Source organism: Rhinoraja longicauda, chromosome 18 (genome assembly GCF_053455715.1).
Source record: "Rhinoraja longicauda isolate Sanriku21f chromosome 18, sRhiLon1.1, whole genome shotgun sequence".
NCBI classification, from domain to species: Eukaryota; Metazoa; Chordata; class Chondrichthyes; order Rajiformes; family Arhynchobatidae; genus Rhinoraja; species Rhinoraja longicauda.
Genome location: NC_135970.1, coordinates 9,077,482 through 9,097,741, shown reverse-complemented (window position 1 = coordinate 9,097,741; position 20,260 = coordinate 9,077,482). Strand labels below are relative to the sequence as shown.

The following is a 20,260-nucleotide window of genomic DNA, read 5'->3' as shown; positions in this document are numbered from 1 at the left end:
CCGTATATTCAAACTACACGAGAACAAAACCACATATTGAATAGGTTATTGAAAATAAGAGGTGTATTGCGAAAGAAAACAGCTCTACTAGACGTACCACTGTGCCATCTTAACCCTGTTCTATGCTGGCGATGAGAGGTGAAGGGGACGGTGTTGTGTTGGATGTTATGGATTTCAGCAATGCGCTTGACACGTCCCCACACGACTGGTTCGTTGAGAGGCTGGGAAAAAGGCCAACTGGGTGGAAAACTGGCAGAGAGTCATTGAAGGGTGTGGATGGGGCATTGTAACCGGCGGATGCTATCAGGCTCAACACTGTCCCTTGCATCCTGTAGTATGGAATAACGATTTGCAACCAAATGTAGGAGAGGTGATGAGAAGGTTTGTGGATGACAACAAAACCCGGCCATGCAGGAGGGAAAGCCTGGCGCTGCTGCCCGACCCGCTGAGTGGTTCCAACATTCCCTGAAGGTAGAGATGGTCTGGTCCGTCGGGTAGAAAGATGACAAAAAATAATAGAATCCGGAGAAGCGTGAGGGGATGAGTTTGGCGGTTCAGTAAGAGGAGATATATAACAAATGGGAACACGGTGGCAATCTGGGCGAGCAGCAGAACCTTGCAATATACATCCGCAGGTATTTATTCACAAAATGCTGGAGTAACTCAGCAGGTCTGGCAGCATCTCGGGAGAGAAGGAATGGGTGACGTTTCGGGTCGAGACCCTTCTTCAGACCAATTCTTCAGTCTGAAGAAGGGTATCGACCCGAATTGTCACCCCCTCCTCTTCTCCGGAGATGCTGCCTGACCTGCTGAGTTACTCTAGCTTTCTGTGTTTGGCTTGAGTGTAAAATATCCAAATTCTGGAACAGCACAGAGAGAGACAGAGAGAGAGAGAGAGAGAATCGCCAGGTTCTGGCGCAATCTTGCAATTTCCAAGTGTCTGCAAAGTCATGGGTGCCTTTCTGCATCAGCTGAGACAGTAACCAGAGTCGGGAGGCTTTGCTGGAACTGTATACAGCGCTGGGAAGGTCACGGCGGGAGTACCGTGTCTGCTCCTGGCCGCCACACCTTGCAGGGAGGTGTGATTGTACTAGAGAGGGGGGCAGCTCAGAGGAAAGATCGGTCGGAAGGAAGGTCTCGACCCGATAGGTCACCCACTCCTTCTCTCCTGAGATGCTGCCTGACCCGCTGAGTTGCTCCAGCATTTTGTGTCTACCTTCGGCTCGGCTGGAAGGCGGGATCAGACCCGGGGGCTGCTACTCGTATTTGGACGAGGATGGGGGTCATTTTAGACAATAGGTGCAGGAGGAGGCCATTCGACCCTTCGAGCCAGCACCGCCATTCAATGTGATCATGGCTGATCATTCTCAATCAGTACCCCGTTCCTGCCTTCTCCCCATACCCCCTGACTCCACTATCCTTAAGAGCTCTATCGAGCTCTCTCTTGAATGCATTCAGAGAGATTTTATCTTGCTGGTTCTCTGATTCCACCACCTCCCCCAACTCCACAGAGTACCCACAGAGTCGCATTAACCTTCCCGGAGCGGCGTCACCCTCCACCCCATCCATGCTGAAGGAAGTCCTCCCATCTGTAACCTCACCGCTTTCCCTCTCCACCCTGATTCCTGCTCTCTCCCCCCTTCCCTTCCTCCTGACCGCTCCCTCCCTCCCTCTCTCTCTCTCGTGTCCCACGCCGAGCGGACTGGAAGCGCTGCTTTCAGAGATCAGTGCGCGGCCGAACAGGAATTTATCTGGGAATCCGCGCCAGGACTGGAGCCGGGCGGGTTCCCGTCTTTGTCTGAAATCCAGATGTCATCTCCGACGACTTTATTTTGAAATGGAGCCGCGGGCACATTCCACAGCAGAGGCTACACGAGACCACACACACACACACACACACACACGTACCCAACCGCAGCCCGCACCCAGACAGACACACAGACAGACAGACACACACACACACACACACACACACACAGACAGACACAGACACACACACACACAGACAGACACACACACACACACACACAGACACAGACAGACGCACAGACAGACAGACACACACACACAGAGACACACACACACACAGACAGACACAGACAGACGCACAGACAGACACACACACACACAGACACACACACACACACAGACAGACAGACACACACACACAGAGACAAACACACGCACACACATCAGACATGCCCGTTCAAAGCTACAGGATGTCACAGCCTGATACAGATTACTGTATTTATATGGATTGTATCGTTAGCGTTTTTAAATCGCGCAGAGAAACAGCAAACATCACAACCTCTCTTTAATTAACGGAGGATGGAAATAATACCGAGTCCTGCATTGTTCCAATAGACGAAGACTGAAACGAAAAGCTCTAGTAACTCAGCGGGTCGGGCAGCATCTCTGGAGGGAAGGAATGGGTAACGTTTTGGGTTGGGACCCTTCTTCAGACTCTGACGAAGGGTCGAAACGACCCGAAACGCCACCTATTCATTTTCTCAGGAGTTGCTGCCTGTCCCGCTGAGTTGCTCCAGCTTTTCGTGTCTGTCTTCGGTTGAAACCTGCATTTGCAGTTCCATCCTACACATTGTTCCAAGAGACGCCTTGTCTCCCCACTGCAGGAAGAGTGGGGGCTTGTCCTTCTGATGAGAGTGGGTGGTAAGTGCAAGGCGACCCGCTGGGGGTGGGGGGGGTGCAAGCGGAGGGCAGATCTCCCCAGATACCCCCCCTTTAACCCGTTGAGTGCCCGCTTCTGCTGGCCCCGCAGCAGTCTTCAATCGGTGTGGGTGTGGGGGCAGTGAGGGCTTCGTCGCGGCGTCAGGCAGTCTGCTGCTTCTCAACATCCACTGCGCGCTTTAACCCCAATAAGTGCAACTTGTGCCATGCACAAGTCTCAGAGGATTCTTGACAAAAACAGGAACAGTGCCCCCTGCTGTAGGGGGACCCTCCTGCAGACGGAGAGTCAGCGGAGAGGGAAACTAGAGGTATGAAAAGGTATACAAATACAAACCGGAGCCGGCACCGATGGCCAAAGAAGGGTGGGGCCCCACAATGGTCCACTGTTGGCCGTGCAAGAGTTGACTACGAAGGGATGCAAACAATGAAATTAGCAGGACATCGAGGGTGGGGGAGGGATGGAGAGAGAGAGGAATGCAAGGGTTAGATAGTTGGTCTTGGCTCATGCTGGGAGAGATTGAGGGACACAGATCTACACGTCATGAAAACAGGCCCTTCAGCCCAACTTGACCGTCTCAATCCAAAACGTTACCCATTCCTTCCCTCCATAGATGCTGCCTGACCTGTTGAGTTACTAGAGCTTTTTATAAGAAAATAACTGCAGATGCTGGTACAAATCGAAGGTATTTATTCACAAAGTGCTGGAGTAACTCAGCAGGTCGGGCAGCATCTCGGGAGAGAAGGAATGGGTGACGTTTCGGGTCGAGAAGGGTCTCGACCCGAAACGTCACCCATTCCTTCTCTCCCGAGATGCTGCCCAACCTGCTGAGTTACTCCAGCACTCTGTGAATAAATACTAGAGCTTTTTGTTGGGATACCTGGGAGTCCACGACATCCTTTCACCAATGCTTCAGAATCGGGGCTGTTAGAATCCAGGGAACAGCTAGACTCACCAGAGCAGGTCATCTATTTTATGAGGCTGTCGGTGCTACGATAGTGTGAAGGAAGTTAATTTTTGATCTAAAAATAGAATCTACTATCGAGACACACCAGGCCAGGCAGCACCTGCGGAGAGAATAAAGGGAGTTGGTGTAAGCATAAGCAAGTTGCCATGGACACAAGAAGCTGGAGTAACTCAGCGGGACAGGCAGCATCTCTGGAGAGGAGCGGGTGACGTTTCGGGTCAAGACCGGACTGGTTAGGGATAAGGGAAACGAGAGATATAAACGGTGATGTGGAGAGATAAAGAACAATGAATGAAAGTGCACAGGTCACCCCTGCCCCAAAAGAGATTCCAGTGATCTAGAAATCTAAATCCCTGCCCCTGCACCATCTCCTCAGCCACACATTCAGATCCCCTATCTCCCTGTTCCTGCCCTCACTAGCACGAGGTACTGGAAGCAACCCAGAGATAACCACCCTAGGAGTCCTGCTTTTCATCCTCCTGCCTAGTTCTCTACTCACGTTGCAGAACCGCCTTCCTCTTCTTCCCCACGTCATTTGTGCCAACGTGCACAACTACCTCCGGCTGCTCACCTTCCCTCTCGTGGATGTTCTGAAGTCGGTCTGAGACGTCTTGGACCCTGGCAGCAGGGAGGCAACACACCATCCTTGAGTCTCACCTGTCGCCACAGAATCTCCTGTCCGCACCTCGGACAATGGAGTCCCCCATCACTATGGCTCTGCCTGATGTTGGTCGAGCCGGTCGTACCTCAGCGCCAGGATTCGAGTCACAGACCTGTCCGCCGCTCGGGCTGGAAGCGCCGTCTGCCCCGACCGCTCCCGAGAGGGCGTACCTGTTTTCAAAAGGTACTTCCACTGAGGTCTCCCGCACTTGCTTCATCCCCTTCCTTTCCATGATGGCGCAGCGGTAGAGTTGCTGCCTTACAGCGAATGCAGCGCCGGAGACTCGGGTTCGATCCTGACTACGGGCGCCGTCTGTACGGAGTTTGTACGTTCTCCCCGTGACCTGTGTGGGTTTTCTCCGAGATCTTCGGTTTCCTCCCACACTCCAAAGACGTACAGGTTTGTAGGTTAATTGACTGGGTAATATGTAAAAATTGTCCCTAGTGTGTGTAGGATAGTGTTAATGTGTGGGGATCGCTGGGCGGCACGGACTCGGTGGGCCGAAGGGCCTGATTCCGCACTGTATCTCTAAAAATATATATATATTTTTTAACCGTCGCATCTGTACTCTTGGAGGTCCTGTCTTTTGTCTTCCCCTGATGCAGGTCATCCAGCTGCTGCTCCAGTTCTCTATCCCTGTCCCAAAGGAGCTGCATCTGGACACAGTTCCCACAGGTGTAGTGGTCAGTGACACCAGCAGTGCCCCTGACCTCCCACATCCTGCAAGAAACACATCGCAATAACATTCCTGCCATCACAAGTTTAAATATTTAAATTATACACAGCCGATTAAATGTAGCCTCCTAGGTAAAGATAAAAGACGTGGTATCAGCTGCCTATGGTTAAGAGTTCCAGATGGAATAAATCCCAAGTTGCGGTGGAGAGTGGGAACGGAGGGTGCAGAAGGGTTTTCTGCCTCTTCCATTCCAATCAGGTGCAGGGTTGGTGCCAAGGATCTGGAAAACAGCAACAGTAACACCCTTGTTTAAACAGGGGTGAAAGTGTGTGCCAGGCTGTCATTTTCAACACTGGCAGCAAGGAAACCTTTTGAAAAAATTACCAGGGAATAAGCACATAATGGCCACTTGGTGGAAGTTTTAGTTTACAAAGGATGTTTCTATGTTTCTATGTTATGAGATCCAGCACAGATTTGTTAAAGACGTGCCATGTTTTGATGAGGTATCAGCGTAGGCCAATAAAGCCAATGTCATCTACACGGATTTTTAGTAGGCATTTATTGAAAACCCACACAAAAGCTCACAGGTTTGTGAACCAAGTAATTAAAGGATTAGTTGAAGCATGGATAAAAAGAAATTGGCTCAAGGACAGAAGGCAATGTTGTAGTGAACAGCTGGTTTTCGCATGGTAGGCAGTGATTTTATCCACTGGTTAGGACTGGGAAGACTGCATTGGTGTTTATTGGGTAAGGGTGTACAGGGTACAATGTTAAAATCTTCAGCTGACATTGGGCTTGGAGGTGTGCTATACAAAGAGAAAGATGGTAATGGACTATAAGAAAACTGAGAGATGGACACAAAGTGCTGGAGTAACTCAGCGGGACAGGCTGCATCTTCACAGGTACACACGTTATAGGAATAGAATTAGACCATTCGGTCCATCGAGCCTACTCCGCCATTCAATCATGGCTGATCTCTGCCTCCTAAATACATCTTTGGATAGAAGGAATGGGTGACGTTTCGGGTCGAGACCCTTCTTCAGGCTGTCTGGGGAGAGGGAGATACAGAGATAAGAAAGTGTAAGGTGTGACAATGAGACAAAGGGGATGGAGAGCAAGGAAAATGTAGAATAGATCATACTGATTGAGAATGATCAGCCATGATCACATTGAATGGCGGTGCTGGCTCGAAGGGCTGAATGGCCTCCTCCTGCACCTATTGTCTATTGTCTATTGTCTATCATTGTTAGCTAGAAGAAGATAACAACAAAGCAAACAGAGATAGAATGTAAACGAGGACCAATGTCCCTTTTGTCTTGTTTTCACACCTTACACTTCCTTATCTCTGTACCTCCCTCTCCCCAGACACAGTATGAAGAAGGGTCTTGACCGAAAACGTCACCTATTCCTTCTATCCAGAGATGCTGTCTGTTCCGCTGAGTTACTCCAACATTTTGTGTCTATCTTCGTTTTAAACCAGCATCTGCAGTTCAGTTCCTACACAAGAAAACTGAGGTTAGCTGAATGGGTAGATGAGTGGCAGATGAACTTTAATACAGAGAAATGCGAAGTAATACATTTTGGTGGAATGATTAGAAGAGATAATGCAAGCTAAATCAGTTTGAAAAGACATTCAGGAACAGGGAGTTGCATGGTGTCAGGTGTATAAATTCTTGAAATGTGGTTACGAAAACATGAGGGATAATTGACTTCATAAATAAGAGCCAAGAGTTACACAAGAGGAGAGTTATGGTGAATATTTACAAAGCACGGAATCAGCCATTACTGGGGCCATGTGTATAATTCTGACCATCACATGAGGATACAGTAAAAATTTACTGGTCATTCCAGGGATCAGAGGTTACAGCTACAAGGTCAGATTGGAAAAGATGGGGACGTTCTCGTGAAACAAAGCAAGTTGGGGGTAGGGGGATGCAAGGATAGTTTAGTTTAGTTTGGTTTAGAGATACAGCACGGAAGCAGGCCTTTCGGCCCACCGAGTCCATTCTGACCATCGCTGATGATGGCCGACCCGCTCACACTAGTTCTATGTTATCCCACTTACTCATCCACTCCATGCACACTAGGGACCATTTACAGAGGGCCAATTAACCTACAAACCCGCACATCTTTGGGATGTGGGAGGAAACCCGGAGCACCCAGAGGAAACCCATGAGGTCACAGGGAGAACATGGAAACTCCTCGCAGACAGCAACTGAGGTCAGGAGCGAACCTGGGTCTCTGGCGCTGTGAGGCAGTGACTCTCGCAGCTGCGCCACAGTGCCGTCCTTCGTAGAGAGTTAGTAGGGCAGCATGATGACACGTCAGTTACTGCTGCTGTCTTACAGCACCAATGACCCAGATTTGATCCTGACATCCAGGGTGGTGTTTGCCCGTTCTCCCTGTGACTAGTGGGTTTCGATGGGGTGGTCTAAAAGGGATTACAGGCTAAAGCCAAGACTCTGGAGGCATGGCTGTCAAAGGTCGGAAATCAGAGATACACAAAGGGCAAGAATTAGAAGTGCGCCAGAACACGCAATCCTCCATACTTTCCAATCAACTTCCCTGTGAACTGGCAGTGTTAAATGTGGATCTCAGCTCCCTCCACACTGAGCCAACAAAGCATCTGTCCCAAACACTGCTTTGTCGGTGTGAATTTTCTATTTCCCGTATTGGTCCAGCAACTAAAGGGTGTAACCGGACGCATGTTGCTGGAAGCTGGGTTCAGATAACTATTTCAAAGGATGTTTATGATCAAGAGAGTGCGGGGATCGCTGGTCAGTGTGGACCCGGTGGGCCGAAGGGCCTGTTTCCGTGCTGTATCTCTAAACTAAACTAAACAAAAAAGCTATTTTTAGTTTAGCGATCCCTGGGTCACACCACTCATTATAGGTCTTTGTAAAATCAGGTAAAGAGAGACAAGTTAGTTTCAAGTTGCATGGACGGTGGAGTAAATAGATTACTCTTAAAAAACTAAGTACAAGTATTAATGTGTTGAAGGTGTTCAGAAAGGACTGTGTATGATTGTACATAACACACAGATGGTTTGTGTACAGGCATAGGAAACAAATAAGAAGGCACATATTGATTTGGAAGAAGTAATGAATACTTGCACTAGAGTAGTGTGTACAATTTGATCTAGAAAGATACACTTGACTTGGAGGCATTGCAACCTAGTTTTATAAGATTGATTTCCCAGGATGAGATAAGAAATATTGATTAGAATGAGGCCATTTTATCTGAAGACTAAACAGAATCAATCTGATTGAAGATAAATGGCGCACTGGAGTGGTTTGACATCATGGATTCTGGGAGACACAAGAGACAACAGATGCTGGAATCTAGTGCAAAATACAAAGTGCTGGAGGAACTCCAGCGGGTCAGGCAGCATCAATGGAAGAAATGGACAGATGACGTTTTGGGTTGGGACCCTTCTTCAGACGGATCTGTTTGGATTCTGGGAGGTTGTTTCCCTTGGCCAGGGATTCTGGAACTGGATGGCATAATCTCAGTAGATGTGGTTGGATGTTGAGACCGAGGAAGAGAGGCGTTGTTCTTTCTTTCAGAGGACTGGGAATCTTTGGTGGAATATTTTGTCGTGGAAGTCTGTTGGTGCTCATGGTTGAGCACATTTGGGGCTGAGATTGAGAGACGAGAACCAAAACGACTGCAGATGTTGGTGATCTGAAATGTAAACAGAAAATACTGCAAACACTCAGCAGGTCAGGCAGCATCTGGGGAGGGGGAATGTTTTAGGTTGGAGGGTTTGTGAGAATGATAATGGCTTTGCAGCAAGCCATGTGGGGACTGGCCAGGAAGTAGCGTAGAGGCGAGGATTAGACCTGACTGGATGAGGACACTGGGTGATCTCTTTCCATCCCCTATCACATCAGAAAATACCAACAATATTCAGCAGGTCAGGCAGCATCTGTGAAGAGAAAAACAGTTAACATTTCAGGTTTGGGAATCAGAATGAGGAAAGAGAGAAAACATATATTTTAGGTAGCAGAGAATGTGGGGTATGGGGATGGGTAGAACAACGACAATACCTCTGATAGGGTGAGGCTGCACCTACCTTGATTCTACCACCTCCTATCCTGCCTCTTGTAAGGATTCCGTTCTATTTTTTCAGTCCCTCGTTATCTTTACTCTAATGATGCACAGATGCCTGGGGCAGCACGGTGGCGCAGCGAAATAGTTGCTGCCTTACAGCACCAAAGACGCAGGTTCGATTCCGACTCCGGGTGCTGCCTGTACGGAGTTTGTTCCTTCTCTCCGTGACCTGCGTGGGTTTTCTTCGAGACCTTCGGTTTCCTCCCACACTCCAAAGACGTACAGGTTTGTAGGTTAATTGGCTTGGTATAAATTGTCCCTAGTGCGTGTAGGATGATGTTAATGTGCAGGGATCGTTGGTCGTTACGCACTCGGTGGGCCGAAGGGCCTGTTTCCGCACTGTATCTCTAAACTAAACTAAACAAAACTGAATGCCTTCCTTCTTTCTGAGGTGTGGCTTCACCTCCAACACAGTCAACAGCGCCTTTGGCCAGATCTCATCTATTTCCCACACCTCTGTTCTTCTTCTCGTATCTGAAGAAGGGTCTTGAACCGAAACGTCACCCATTCCCTCTCTCCAGATAAACTGCCTTTCCGGTTAATTACTCCAGCATTTTGTGTCTATCTTCAGTGCATAACCAGCATCTGCAGTTCCTTCCTGCACGTTTGTTCCTCTGGCCAAGATCAGAGTTGCCTGGTCCTTACCTTCCATCCATGCCTCCACATTCATTCATCACAACTTCTACCAGCTTCAATGAGGTTCCACCACCAGAGATGGAAGGGGGCCTGGTGGGGTGGGGTGGGGTGGGAGGGGCGCACGTTGCCTCGTGTGGTGGGAGGCCTGGATTGCCGCTGCAAGGAAATATAGACTGTTTGATGAACATTTTGTAACTTTGTCAGCACTAGAAACATGGCGAGTCCTTGTCTGCTTCCCAGGTGAGGTCTGCTGTGTTGAAAGGCTGGAGCGATTGGGCTTGTATACACTGGAATTTAGAAGGATGAGGGGGGATCTTATTGAAACATATAAGATAATTAGGGGATTGGACACATTAGAGGCAGGAAACATGTTCCCAATGTTGGGGGAGTCCAGAACAAGGGGCCACAGTTTAAGAATAAGGGGTAGGCCATTTAGAACGGAGATGAGGAAGAAATTTTTCAGTCAGAGAGTGGTGAAGGTGTGGAATTCTCTGCCTCAGAAGGCAGTGGAGGCCAGTTCGTTGGATGCTTTCAAGAGAGAGCTGGATGGAGCTCTTAAGGATAGCGGAGTGAGGGGGTATGGGGAGAAGGCAGGAACGGGGTACTGATTGAGAGTGATCAGCCATGATCGCATTGAATGGCGGTGCTGGCTCGAAGGGCTGAATGGCCTACTCCTGCACCTATTGTCTATTGTCTATTGTCTATTGTATGATTTTTACCAGATTGTATGCAAAAACAAAAGGTTTCTCTGTGCCTGGGTCCATGTGACAAGTCTCATTGAACCATTGAATGGAATCAGACATGTTCACCACCCGGACCCTTTCAGAATTCCAGATAATCACTCCTTTCATGATACCTGGAGTTGATTTCTGTCCCCACCTAGTGCGCCGCTCTCCGATGTAACCACGGGAGGTGCAAGATCTGACCTTCTAGGTGAAGCAGTGATCCCAATCTCGCCTGCTGTAGTTCAGTGTTCACAATGTGGCCTTCTCTGCACTGGACAAACCAGACGCAAGTTGGTGCAAGTTGGGTGATCGCTCGGTGGAGTGACGGTGCTCAGTTTGCAGGAGTGATCCTGAGCTGACACTTTAATTCATCAACCCTCTCCCACCCCCACCTCCCTGTCTCTGGCCTCCAGCAAGGCCAATGGCAAGCCTGAGGAACAACAAGTCATCTTCTGTCTGGGCACCCTGCTGGACTCAACGTTGAGTTTTTAAAAAGAGGTCCTTCTGCAGTTGTACAGGGCCCTAGTGAGACCGCACCTGGAGTGCAGTTTTGGTCTCCAAATTTGAGGAAGGATATTCTTGCTATTGAGGGCGGGACTGTCATATGTTGAAAGACTGGAGCGACTAGACTTGTAAACACTGGAATTTAGAAGGATGAGAGGGGATCTTATCGAAACATATAAGATTATTAAGGGGTTGGACACGTTAGAGGCAGGAGACAAGTTCCCAATGTTGGGGGAGTCCAGAACCAGGGGCCACAGTTTAAGAATAAGGGGTAGGTCATTTAGAACGGAGATGAGGTGGTAGGCCATTTAGAACGGAGATGAGGAAAAACTTTTTCAGTCAGAGAGTTGTAAATCTGTGGAATTCTCTGCCTCAGAAGACAATGGAGGCCAATTCTCTGAATGCATTCAAGAGAGAGCTAGATAGAGCGCTTAAAGATAATGGAGTCAGGGGGTATGGGGAGAAGGCAGGAACAGGGTACTGATTGAGAATGATCAGCCATGATCGCATTGAATGGCGGTGCTGGCTCGAAGGGCTGAATGGCCTACTCCTGCACCTATTGTCTATTGTCTATTGTCTATTGATCAGCCATTATCACATTGAATGGCGGTGCTGGCTCGAAGGGCCGAATAGCCTACTCCTGCACCTATTGTCTATTGTCTATTGTCTATAACTTACTTTTTCAACTTACTTTTGCTGAGAAAATGTGCAGTCTCGCTCGGCACCATACACTTCTGTTTGGGTCAGTTTTCCCACTTCTTGTATTGTTCGACTTTTGTTCCACTCAATACCCTCCCCCAACTACTCCGCTCCCTAAACTAGTTGTTTTTCTCAATTTCCCAGTCCTGATGACAGGTCTCGAATCGGAAACATCAACTGTTTCTCCCTCCGCATACGCTGCCTGACCTGCTGAGTTTTTCCAACATTTTCTGGATTTAGACAAAAAATGCTGGAGTAACTTAGCAGGACAGGCAGCATCTCTGAAGAGAAGGGTCTCCACCCGGAACGTCACCCATTCCTTCTCTCTAGAGATGCTGCCTGTCCCGCTGAATTACTCCAGCATTTTATGTCTATCTTTAATGTAAACCAGCATCTGCAGTTCCTTCCTATATTTTATGGTTTTACTTCAGATTTTGAGCATCTGCAGTATTTTTTGCTTCTGCTTCTACTTCTTGTGCTCCTTCTCATTGTCTTCATACTTCATTGTGCTCATGCCAGATGTTGAAGGACAACATTCGATTCAATGCACACTGTCCTACTGAGGATCACATTTACTTTAAGAAAATAACTGCGGATGCTGGTACAAATCGAAGGTATTTATTCACAAAATGCTGGAGTAACTCAGCAGGTCAGGCAGCATCTCGGGAGAGAAAGAATGGGTGACGTTTCGGGTCGAGAATCAGTCTGAAGAAGGAAGTTACTCCAGTATTTTGTGAATAATCACATTTACTTTGCTCATTCCATCATTAGTGATGGTGCCCATCTACAGATCTATCACTGATGAAAAGATGCAAACTTTTGCAATGTCACTGGAACCATCTGCAGCAAAACAGATTGCCCAGTGCCATCTTGTGCGCTTCCTATTTATTCTGTTTGATACCACTTCCATTAAGCTTTTCTAAAGTACCTTGAAACTCTCTTTTTATTAGAGTGTAAATCATGGAACTGCTTTTTATTTACACTTGCATTCCAGTATTTATTGCCGCAGGTTGCATAGTAATCATTGCTATGTACGTTGCTAAGCAGCCATTCTGTAAAGGCGACCTGGTTTTTTTCTGGATCTTACCCAATGTTAGCTGTCCTGTATCTGATTCAAGCTTCCCAGAGTGAGAGAGCTAGCTGCATGCACAGTGAGCTAACACCCACAGATAATATCAGAGAATTCTTCGCAGCCACAATAACTATGGGCTGAACGCTTTGTCAGTAAGTTACTCTACAAGGCTGATCTTGTCACGCTTTACGAGGCAGAGATTATTCCTGCAGTCAGATGTTTGCCTAAACACGCATTAAAGATAATGACTGGAATGAATCTGTTATGTGGAATCTTAACTGTAATTAAGTAACCACACTCCATTTGGAAGGAATACATGGCACGGCATTGCCAAAGTTCCCTTAAGGTGTTATGTTTCAGACAATGACTGAGAAGATGTAGAGGAAGCCATATTGCAAGCACTGAATGCCATAGACCAGGTGGAGATGGTGCACATGAATCTCGGCTTCACTTGGAAGAACAATACCTCATATTCTGCTTGGGCAGCCCATAACTTAATGTAATGAACATTGAATTCTCCAATTTCTGGTAACCCACACTCCTTTGCTCCTTTCCCACTCGCATCAGGTTCTCTGCCCCTTTGTTCACTTTTTCCATCCTCCACCGCTTATTACCAAGGCTTGTTCCTCTCTCCGATCTGGCTCCCTCGTGCTGTTTGTCCACCCCCACACACATATCCACCTGGGTTTCTTCTCTCTTTGTTCATCTTTCCTATCCTCGCCCTTTCCACTGCCTGCTTCTATCTGCTCATCATCCCTCCTCCGTCAGGTTCCACCTATCACTGGCCAGCCAGTCTCTGTCTCCCCCACCCTTCTCTGCCACCTTGCTCCATCTACCCACCATCCCCCACCTCACCTGCCAGCCTCTCACCCACCCCTCCCTCTCACCTCACTCTACCAGTTATCTTCCTTCTACTCCCTCAGTCGTGATGCTGGGACTCGACCCAAAACATCAACTATCCTTTTGACCACACTGATGCTGCATGACCAACTTCTAGCAGTTCTTCTAGCAGCTAATGATGGGAAATGGATCCATCATAAGAAGACCAGACAGGACAAGCGACAAGTGAAACATAAAATGTACTATCGAAAGTAACAGGGGGTGAGACAGCTTTCGAAACTGGTAGTTAGCAGATTAACTCAAAGCGATGTGTGTGAAGTATGAGGTTAGAAGGAGAATGTGCACTTACAAAACATAGTGGGGGCAATGGGCCACAACACTCACTCAGTGAGCCTCTGAGCTATCGAGGAACAAATTATAAGTTGGATTGTTTTCTCTGGAACATCGATGCTGAGGGGAGACCTGATGGAAGTGTACAAAATTATGAGGGGAATAGAATAGGGCAGACCCCAGGGTGGAAATGTCAAATACTAGAGGGCATAAATTTAAGAGGAAAAGGGGCAAAGGAAATGTGCAAGGCAGGTTTTTTACACAGAGAGTGGTGGATGTATGGGACACGTTGCCAAGGATGGTGGTGGAGGCATGTACGCATTTAGGAGCCTTTTGGATATGCATGTGGATAAGCAGGGAACGGAGGAATATGGATCATGTGTATGTCGAGAAGTTTAGTTTAACTTGGAAACTTGTTTGGTGTGGACATTGTGGGCCGAAGGGCCTGTTCCTATGCTGTACTGTTCTCTACGTTCTGTTGTCTATTGTTAGGTTTCACTTTTTTTACAGTGGGTGCAATGTAATAAGTCTGCTGTGCTTGGAACCATAAACCAGTATCCACACTGTTCTTTGTGGTCATAAACATTGAAGATAGGTTAAATTAAATAAGAATTGGCAAATCTTACACGAGCAATTGCCTGCAGTTAGTTTTCTATCCACTAGGGTTTCAAGGTTTTAAGGTCAGTTTATTGTCACATGTACCAATTAAAATTTGTGTTACCATACAGCCATACTCGGTGAAAAGCAACAAGACACACAACCACATAAAAGTTAACATAAACATCCATGACAGTGGATTCCACGTTCCTCACTGCGATGGAAGGCAATAAAGTTCAATCTGCTTCCTCTTAGTTCTCCCGCGGTCGGGGCCATCAAAGCCCCCGCAGCCGACGATCAAAGTCCCCGCCGTGGTGATCGAAACTCCCGCGTCGGGGCAGTTGAAACGCTCTCCCCAGCATGGAGCTCCCGAGGTAGCCTCTTCTTACCAGAGACCGCGGGCTTCATGATGTTAAAGTCCACAGGCCCCGCGGTTGGAACTTCGATCCCCGGCAAAGGGATCACAAGTACCGCAGACTCCCACGGCTTGGAGCGCCGGGCCGGTCTCCAGGAAAGGCCGCCAACTCCTCGATGTTAGGCCGCAGTGGGGACGGAGATACGATACGGAAAAAAATCCCATCTCCATTCGACTTCAGTTGCCTGGGGACTGAGTGGTCTGTGACGGGTTGTGCAAAGCAATTGGCCTGCAGCCGGCTGATGAATATTGACCGCAGGCCGCTGCGAGGACGTTTTGTGGCACACAAGTTCTTTGGCCTCGTTTGCCATTGTACAGACCTGGCCCAAGAACGTTCCTGTCTTTGCCTCGGTAAGAAATCAAATCAAGCCCAGCATTGGGTTTCTGCAGGTAAGGAGTCCAAGGGATTTGTAGTTGGGGTTAATCAGTCGCAGGTTAAGCTGATGTGGAATGTAGGTCAGGTAAAGGTCATGAGGTTAGTGGGGCGAGACTCCGGTGCAGTGGGTAAAGCTGCTGCCGCACAGCGCCAGAGACCCGCAATCAATACTGACCTCGGTTGCTGTCTGTGTGGAGTTTGCACGTTCTAAATGTAACTGCATTGGTTTCCTCCGGGTGCTCCGGTTTCCTCCCGCATCCCAAAGATGTGTGGGTTCGTAGGTTAATTGGCTTTTGTAAATTATCCCTGGTGTGCAGGGAGTGGATGGGAAAGTGGGATAACATAGAACTAGTGTGAGCGAGTGACCGATGGTCGACGTGGATTCGGTCGGTCGAAGGGCTTGTTTCCATGCTGTATCTCTAAAATTAAAAACAATAGTTTGGAGGTTTTTTTCATTGCAGTGGGAGAGAGAATTCCAAGAAAGACGTAGGCACGAATATCACTAATGAGATGGAGGAACTGAGGGAAATCCAGGTTAGTCGGGAAGTGGTGTTAGGTAAATTAAATGGATTAAAGGCAGATAAATCCCCAGGGCCAGATAGGCTGCATCCCAGAGTGCTTAAGGAAGTAGCCTCAGAAATAGTGGATGCATTAGCGAGAATTTTTCAAAACTCTTTAGATTCTGGAGTAGTTCCTGAGGACTGGAGGGTAGCTAATGTAACCCCACTTTTTAAAAAGGGAGGGAGAGAGAAAACGGGGAATTATAGACCAGTTAGCCTAACATCGGTAGTGGGGAAAATGCTAGAGTCAGTTATTAAAGATATGATAGCATCACATTTGGAAAGTAGTGAAATCATCGGACAAAGTCAGCATGGATTTACAAAAGGCAAATCATGTCTGACGAATCTTATAGAATTTTTCGAGGATGTAACTAGTAGAGTGGATAAGGGAGAACCAGTCGATGTGTTGTATCTTGACTTTCAGAAGGCCTTCGACAAGGTCCCACATAGGAGATTGGTGTACAAACTTAAAGCACACGGTATTGAGGGTTCAGTGTTGAGGTGGATAGAAAATTGGTTGGCGGACAGGAAGCAAAGAGTAGGAATAAACGGGTCCTTTTCGGAATGGCAGGCAGTGACTAGTGGGGTACCGCAAGGCTCAGTGCTGGGACCCCAGTTATTTACAGTGTATATTAATGATTTGGACGAGCGAATTGAATGCAACATCTCTATGTTTGCGGACGACACGAAGCTGGGTGGCAGTGTTAGCTGCGAGGAGGATGCTAGGAGGCTGCAGAGTGACTTGGATAGATTAGGCGAGTGGGCAAATGCATGGCAGATGCAATATAATGTGGATAAATGTGAGGTTATCCATTTTGGCGGCAAGAACAGGAAAGCAGAGTATTACCTGAATGGTGACCGATTAGGAGAAGGGGAGATGCAACGTGACCTGGGTGTCATGGTGCACCAGTCATAGAAAGCAAGCATACAGGTGCAGTAGGCAGTGAAGAAAGCGAATGGTATGTTGGCATTCATAGCAAGAGGATTTGAGTTTAGGAGCAGGGAGGTTCTACTCCAGTTGTATAGGGCATTGGTGAGACCGCACCTGGAGTATTGTGTGCAGTTTTGGTCTCCTAATCTGAGGAAATACGTTCTTGCCTTAGAGGGAGTACAGAGAAGGTTCACCAGATTGACCCCTGGGATGGCGGGACTTTCATATGAAGAAAGACTGGATAGACTAGGCTTGTACTCGCTGGAATTTAGAAGACTGAGGGGGGATCTTATAGAAACATATAAAATTCTTAAGGGGTTGGAGAGGCTAGATGCGGGAAGATTGTTCCCGATGTTGGGGGAGTCCAGAACCAGGGGTCACAGCTTAAGGATAAGGGGGAAGTCTTTTAGGACCGAGATGAGAAAACATTTCTTCACACAGAGAGTGGTGAGTCTGTGGAATTCTCTGCCACAGAAGGTAGTTGAGGCCAGTTCATTGGCTATATTTAAGAGGGAGTTAGATGTGGCCCTTGTGGCTAAAGGGATCAGGGGGTATGGAGAGAAGGCAGGTACAGGTTACTGAGCTGGATGATCAGCCATGATCATATTGAATGGCGGTGCAGGCTCGAAGGGCCGAATGGCCTACTCCTGCACCTATTTTCTATGTTTCTATGTTTCTATGTTTAAAGAACCGACTGAAATACGTTCTCCACTTTGGAGTGGACTCGACTAGCCAAGTTTCCTTTGAGTAACCAGATCCATAATTACTGTGAAAGCCTGCCTCTGGGTAGATGGCCAATGGACAGAGTAAGTCATGCAGGCAAGTGGTGCCATACGGTGGCGCAGCGGTAGAGCTGCTGCCTTACAGCACCATAGACCCGGGTTTGATCCCGACTGCGGATGCCGCCTGTACGGATTTTGTACGTTCTCCCTGTGACCGTGTGGGATTTCTCCGGGTGCTCTGGGTTCCTCCCACACCCCAAAGAGGCACAGGTTTGTCGGTTCATTGGCTTTGGTAAAGATTGTAAATTGTCCCTGGTGCGTAGGATAGTGCTAGTGTACGGGGATTGCGGGTCGGCGCAGACTCGATGGGCCGAAGGGTCTTTTTCCATGCTGTACCTCTAAAACTAAACTAAACTAAAAAGTGTTGAGTCGGCATCTGGCACGTGACTGGATCTGTGCACCAACAGAGTGCGTGCCTGCACCCCACTGTGTCTTGACGCTCAGATGGACGGTAAGCCCATTGAATGCATTTTTCGTTGGGTTAAATGTTAAAGGTTGTGTCGGCGAAGGTAAGTTTCATTATGCCTGTATTCCTTGAGAAGCCCTCACAAGAAATGTTGCACTGCACTGCGGTGTACGGTATAGAGCCCAGAGCCAAACATATCCTGCTGGGTGCTTTTCTTTGTTAGAGACTTTAAACATATCCATGACCCTGGCTGAGAAATCAATCCATTAACAGGTCCGGACTGAAATTTCATCAGCCGCAAAGCACACCCAGCAACCTGCCATCGTTCCAGTTACAACTTGCAAAATACAATGGGAAAAGAGTGGTGTAGAGTGACAGTGGCGTTGATGTTCAATAACTTTAATTCAAAATATTAATCTAGTTTCAGATCAAGTGTTGGGCTTCACTTCCGACCTCAATTCTTGCTATGGAGGGCGTGCAGCGTAGGTTCACTAGGTTAATTCCCGGAATGGCGGGACTGTCATATGTTGAAAGACTGGAGCGACTAGGCTTGTATACACTGGAATTTAGAAGGATGAGAGGAGATCTTATCGAAACGTATAAGATTATTAAGGGGTTGGACACGTTAGAGGCAGGAAACATGTTCCCAATGTTGGGGGAGTCCAGAACAAGGGGCCACAGTTTAAGAATAAGGGGTAGGCCATTTAGAACTGAGATGAGGAAAAACCTTTTTCAGTCAGAGAGTTGTGAATCTGTGGAATTCTCTGCCTCAGAAGGCAGTGGAGGCCAATTCTCTGAATGCATTCAAGAGAGAGCTAGATAGAGCTCTTAAGGATAGCGGAGTGAGGGGGTATGAGGAGAAGGCAGGAACGGGGTACTGATTGAGAATGATCAGCCATGATCACATTGAATGGCGGTGCTGGGGAGAAGGGCCGAATGGCCTCCTCCTGCACCTATTGTCTATTGTCAGTGCTAATTATTTAAGTGGTATCAGCAGAGCAAAGGTAATACAAAGAAGTGGGAGATTTGCACGACAATTGCGAACAGCGCTTTGGAAATGGACACCTTGTTTTCAACACGATCTCTCATCTCCCGACGCACTTCGTTAGTTGAGGCATACTTCCTGTAAACATTCGTAAGGTATCCCTTTCAGCTCCCCGACTGCCACCAGTTTTATGAGGAAACAACATTTGACACACTGCCAGAAGGATGAATGTTATTTCGAGATTAAAACATAACGCGAATGACAAATCCAAGCCAATGTATTAATCAAACCAGACATGAGGGTGGTGACTGCAATGGAGTGTCTGACTAGCGGCCCCTTTGTTGTAAAGTAAAAATATTTAAGGTCCAAATCTCAAATCATAATTTAGGATTGTTGCCCTGGATGTGGTTTTCATCCCCAGTGCTGGTTCTACTGAGGGACTGACTGAACTCCATGCTTTCTGTAAGTTTATTACTGATGCAAATCCTGCAGGGGGAAGCCATCGAGTCGGTCCCCCATGGCCGATCGCTAGACCCGGTGAACCGCGGCCTGCAGGGGGCGGCTGCCAAGACGGTCCCCTGCTCGTGTGGCCCGGCCTCCTGTAGCCTGGACGGGGGGAGCCTGTCGAGCCGGCCCTTGCTCGTCCCCCGAGGACCAGAGGACAGAGCCGGTGGCAATGGCGACTGCGTCTGGTGAGGGGCGGGGGTGGTAGGAGGGGAGAGGGAACCAGAGTCAGGCCTACTGCACCCTTGAGGTTGGCTGCGGGAGGCTCCACCGGAAACATAGGTGGGCGGGCGAGGAGAGGGACGCCGTGTCCAGGGAAGATGACGGCTGGAGAGCCACCGCAGCCTGGGGCCCGCCTGGATCTGGCACCGCTCAAAACAACCAGAGCGCAAACTGGTCTTTGAAAATGGCGCCACAACATGGCGCCTCTTACATGCGGGATCAGTGGACTACTTCTGTGCACTTTGCTAATTGGGATGTGCTTGGATATGGCGGCACGGTGGCGTAGCGGTAGAGTTGCTGCCTTACAGCGAATGCAACGCCGGAGACTCAGGTTCGATCCTGACTACGGGCACCATCTGTACGGAGTTTGTACGTGCTCCCCGTGACCTGCGTGGGTTTTCTCCGAGATCTTCGGTCTCCTACCACACTCCATGTAGGTTAATTGACTGGATAATATGCAAAAATTGTCCCTAATGTGTGTAGGATAGTGTTAATGTGCGGGGATCGCTGGGTGGAGTGGACTCGGTGGGCCGAAGGGCCTGTTTCCGCGATGTATCTCTAAATCTAAAAAAA

The 20,260-nt window shown here is 48.2% G+C and overlaps 1 protein-coding gene across 2 annotated transcripts in view; it reads left to right on the top strand.

The window, feature by feature from the left end:
• The first annotated feature begins 383 nt into the window (after positions 1–383).
• The window catches only part of pamr1b (peptidase domain containing associated with muscle regeneration 1b), a 115,549-nt gene continuing 95,672 nt past the window's right edge, over positions 384–20,260 (top strand). Inside the window, exon 1 of one of the 2 annotated variants that reach the window (XM_078415076.1) lies at positions 384–471. Coding sequence is in view for 1 of the 2 variants with exons in the window: in XM_078415073.1 (XP_078271199.1) it covers positions 4,347–4,497 (151 nt within the window). In the remaining variant the exon portion in view is untranslated. Of the gene's footprint in view, positions 472–4,255; positions 4,498–20,260 lie in introns of those variants that run through there. The other variant, XM_078415073.1, reaches the window with a different exon arrangement.